General features: G+C 52.2%; 1 protein-coding gene across 3 annotated transcripts in view; it reads left to right on the top strand.

Annotated features, from left to right (window-relative positions):
- Crtac1 (cartilage acidic protein 1) overlaps positions 1–4,320 on the top strand; it is a 146,034-nt gene that overhangs the window by 115,875 nt on the left and 25,839 nt on the right. For all 3 annotated transcript variants that reach the window (XM_021193688.2, XM_021193679.1, XM_029544086.1), the window contains exon 6: positions 682–816. In XM_021193688.2, the coding sequence (XP_021049347.1) occupies positions 682–816 (135 nt within the window). The remainder of the gene's footprint in view (positions 1–681; positions 817–4,320) is intronic.

The raw sequence follows: 4,320 nt of genomic DNA, 5'->3' as shown, positions 1-4,320 counted from the left end.
CCTTCCTCCTTCCTTCTCCTTCTCCTCCTCCTCCCCCTTCTCCTTCTTCTCCATCATGGGCACTCCTCCAAGTCAATACATATGGATCTACATAGTCCTTTTAGTGGCTGCAGAATGCTCCACCATATGGATATACCATAATCCATTCAGCCAGTTCACTATCAATGGACAAAACTGCTTAGTACATCAGCCAAAGCCAAATATACATTGGGCCTACAGCTGGGACCTGCAGCCTATCAGAGCCTGCAGGTAGAGCTGACTTCCGCAGACTATTAACCAAAAATGCAGATGTAGGTTCTGAAAGGTGCTTGCCAGGGCAGTGGGGAACTGTTGAGGGTCCTGTGAACTGCCTGTGCCTCACAGAGGAATGGAGCTGGTTTGGGGGATGTTGTGCTTCATCTGGTATGCATGATGACCACACCCTGTGCTCCTGGGGCATGGAATGAAGCCTTTGGCACAAAGTGGCCCTATCCAGCTCCTCTCTGGCCTCAATGGAATCAGAGTTATGGAGACTGGGAGCTGAGGTCCAGCTCAGTTAGAAGCCTCCCAAAGGTCAGGTCCCTGAGGTCTCTCTGAATTATTTCCTTGGAGTAATTTATCTGGTGCCTCAGAGGCCCAGTCCTCTAGGATGGGGCTGGCCTGGGCACCAGGCACTCACTGTGGGTGTGCCTCTTCTCCTAGCGGGCCGGGGTGTCAGCGTGGGCCCCATTCTCAGCAACAGTGCCTCAGACATCTTCTGTGACAACGAGAACGGGCCCAACTTCCTTTTCCACAACCAAGGCAACGGGACCTTTGTGGATGCTGCAGCCAGTGCCGGTGAGTAGATGCGAACCTCCCCTGTGCCCCTGAGGTCCCTGGGCCCAGGAGCCTGTGTTTCTCTGCTATCCTCAAGCCTCAGGGGTGTTTGTTGATGGGGCAGGGAGGCTCCTGTGCCAGGCGTGCCCTGTGCTCAGAGCTGGCATTGGCCTGTGAACCTCTGGGTCTGCTTTTGTTTGCTAGCACAAAGTCCACTTGACACTCGCCCCCCCCCCAGCTTAACACTCTCCCCCCTCGGCTTAACTTCTTCTCCCTCAGCTTGGCCTCTCCCCCCTCAGCTTGGCTCACCCCATTTATTTTCCCTTTTTTTTTTCCCCATTGTACTGTGTGTGCATGTGAGGATGTGTGCATGCTGTGACACTCAAGTGGAGGTCTGAGGACAACTTGCAAAAGCCAGTTCTCTCCCTCTACTGTGTAGCTCTCGGGGCTCAAACTCAGATCAACAGACAGCGGGCACCTTTACCCTCTGATACATCTCCCTCGATTATCATAAACATTCAGTTTAATCCAATAACCATTTCTTTTTTAAAATTTTTCTTTCATGCATCACACCCACAGTTCCCCTCCGTCTTTCCCTCTCCCCACTCCCCTTAGTGTTTGGCTGTAGGTCTCTGCCTCTGCTCCCATCAGCTACTAGAATAAGACTCCCTGATAGTGACTGGGCTAGGCACCAGTCTATGAGTAGAGTACCACTAGGAATCGTGTTCTTCATTATTTTCCCATCCTAGGTACCTGGGCTGTGCAGCCTCTGATTGATTTCTGGTCATATCAGCAGTGTCTGGCATCGGATCCTTTTCATAGTGTGGACCTCAAAGTAGACCAGTCATTGTTAAATTAATTTGGTCTTGTCTGTTTATTTGGTTGGTTGGTTGGTTGGTTGGTTGGTTGGTTGGTTGGTTGGCTAGTTTGGTTTTGATTTTTCGATACATGGTTTCTCTCTGAAGCGCTGGTTATCCTGTAACTCACTCTGTACCCCAGGCTAGCCTCCAACTTACAGAGAACAGCTTGCCTCTACCTCCCGAGTTCACCGCAATGCCCAGCTAATTCAACAGCCATGTCATGAAGCTTTGCTAAGTGTCTGGCTAGCGTTGGGGGCTGGGAACCCTGACCCGAGGGAAGCTGAGACCCCCCCCCCTCATTTAAGAAAGGAGCTAACACTCTAGAAGCAAACGACTATGTGAACAACCATGCTAAGAAGCAGGGTAAAATGCAAACCAAGCCTCCCTCCCGACAGCCTGAGGACCTTTGCATGGGCCATTCCTTTTGCTGGGCTGCCCTCCCTCTTCTCTGTCAGTAGAACTACCACATGCCAGTCAACACTGTGCTCAGTGTCACCTCTGAGAAGCATTTGCTGACCCCCTCTGTGGCACCTGGCAGACATTCCTTCTTCCTTCTCTGGGTTTCCTCCGCCCCTAGCATGTTCCTCTCATTCAGGTTTCTACATTGCCCACATGACCAGCCTGTATGCTCTACATGGACTGGGATCTTATACTGTCTGCCACTGGCACCCAGGTGATGGCAGAATGAATACTTTATCAAAGGTTGTGGGTGCGGTGTGTGCCCTTCAGCCCCTTCCTCATCTCCCATTTCCTCCCATTCTGAGAATGAATGGAAGCTTCAATGCACCAGGGTCTGAACCCACCGGCTCTCCAGACAGCAGAATCTAAGCCCCACGTGCGAGCCCAGCCCTTGTCTTCAAAGTAAGAGTACCTTCCCCTCCAGCTTCCTGCTCAGGAGTCCCTACACGTGACACTCCCGACCTCCCACCCCAGCTGAAACACTGCCTACCCCAGCTGGCTGCCTGTCACCCTTGGCCCAGCATCTCTTCTCCCCTGGAGATTAAGGGTGTGGTCATCTGGCCTGCCCTCCGTACCCATCCCCCACCCGGGCTATGCTCCAGCAGTATACCAGCTTGCTGCCACCTAGAAATCTTGCAGGCTGAAGAGGAGGAGGCAGCACGGGGAACCGGGAGGATTTGATAAGGTGTTAAGGAGATGGAACAGAGGTGAGCGAACACATTGGAGTGGGAAAAGGTATCAGGCAGAGGAGATGCAAGGTGCGAGTCCCATAATTGAAAGTCAGGGTGATTGCAGGGGTCTAACAAGACGTGTCAAGGGGGCATTCATCACCCAAACAGATGCCGCTAGGAAATGCAGCCTGGCACGGCTTAGTCCCTAGAAGAGGAACCCGCTCCTTGTCAAGGTGCCTCACAGATAGGAGAGAGATGGGCCAGCTCAGAAGGCCACCAACCTCTGCTTAGGCAAGAGAGTTTGCAGAGAATTAATGCAATGCCAGCCCCAGGGATCGGAGGCTGCTCCCGGTCCCTGCAATGTCATCCTCCTGAACCGAGTCTCTGGGTGTCTCCCACCAGACCTCAGCCCCAGGCCTCCCTTCTCCATGAGAACACCTCCAAGGTTCTCAGAACCCCCACCCCTGCCTTCTCCAGACTTTGTCCTCAGGATCTTCAAGTCTCTGTTTTACCTCATTCTATTCTGTTGGTCCCCACCCCCCGTACCCAAGGGCAACCCGCAGCTGCTTGTCCTCTGAAAGGGTCATCTTTGCTTAGCCCTGAGCCTAGGCCTAGAGCAGAGATCTCAGGGCTGAGGGTGGATGGTGAAGGGGGGGGACACTTCCTGCTCCCACAGGCCCACTGCGGGTTCTCTGTCATGGTTGCTGTATTTCCTCAGCTGTCACAGCATCCCCAGTTTGCCTGCTATCAAATTATTTATGTCTCTTCATTCATTCAGCAAGTATTGACTGAATGCTGCTGTGCAGCCACAGGCACGGAGGTAGACCTGCGGCACACAGGAACCACGGAGTGTGGCTGACCTCAAGAGAGAGGGGCAGATGGAGAGACGGGACCCCAAGCAAAGAGACCCCCAAAGAGCACAGTCTGTGACCAACACCAGGAAGGGAAAGACTAGAACAATGAGGGGCGGGTGGGAGGGGCTGCTTTAGGGGGCTGCATTTTTTTCTTTTTATTAATTCATCTAGTTATAGAAAACACTGAGTTTTATTGTGACGTCTTCATACACGTGTCATGCTTTGGTCTTCATCATGTCCTCCCTGCCTCCCTTCCTGCTGTTCCCTCGATTCCCTTTTCAAACCGTTCCTTGGTTTGCTTTCATGTCACAGATACCCGATTGCCTTTTCTTAGTCTCTTCCCCTTGCACCTTCAGGCCTCTTCCTTCATAGCCCTCTTTCAACTTTCAGGCCAAGTTTTGTGTCTGTGTATACGTGTCTTTATGAGTGTGCTCACATGTGTGCATGCATGTGTGTGTGTGTGTGTGTGTACATATGTGTGAATTTAAACCTGGAGTCCACCTATTCAAGAAAACACATTGCTGGGCAGCGATGGCACATGTCCTTAATCCCAGCACTTGGGAGCTAGAAGCAGAGGCAGGAGGATCTCTGAGAGTTTGGGGCCAGTCTACAGAGTGAGTTCCAGGACAGCCTCTCTCTCTCTCTCTCTCTCTCTCTCTCTCTCTCTCTCTCTCTCTCTCT

The sequence above is a fragment of the Mus pahari genome, chromosome 1, assembly GCF_900095145.1.
Source record: "Mus pahari chromosome 1, PAHARI_EIJ_v1.1, whole genome shotgun sequence".
NCBI lineage: Eukaryota > Metazoa > Chordata > Mammalia > Rodentia > Muridae > Mus > Mus pahari.
This window is presented reverse-complemented; position numbering and strand designations above follow the sequence as displayed.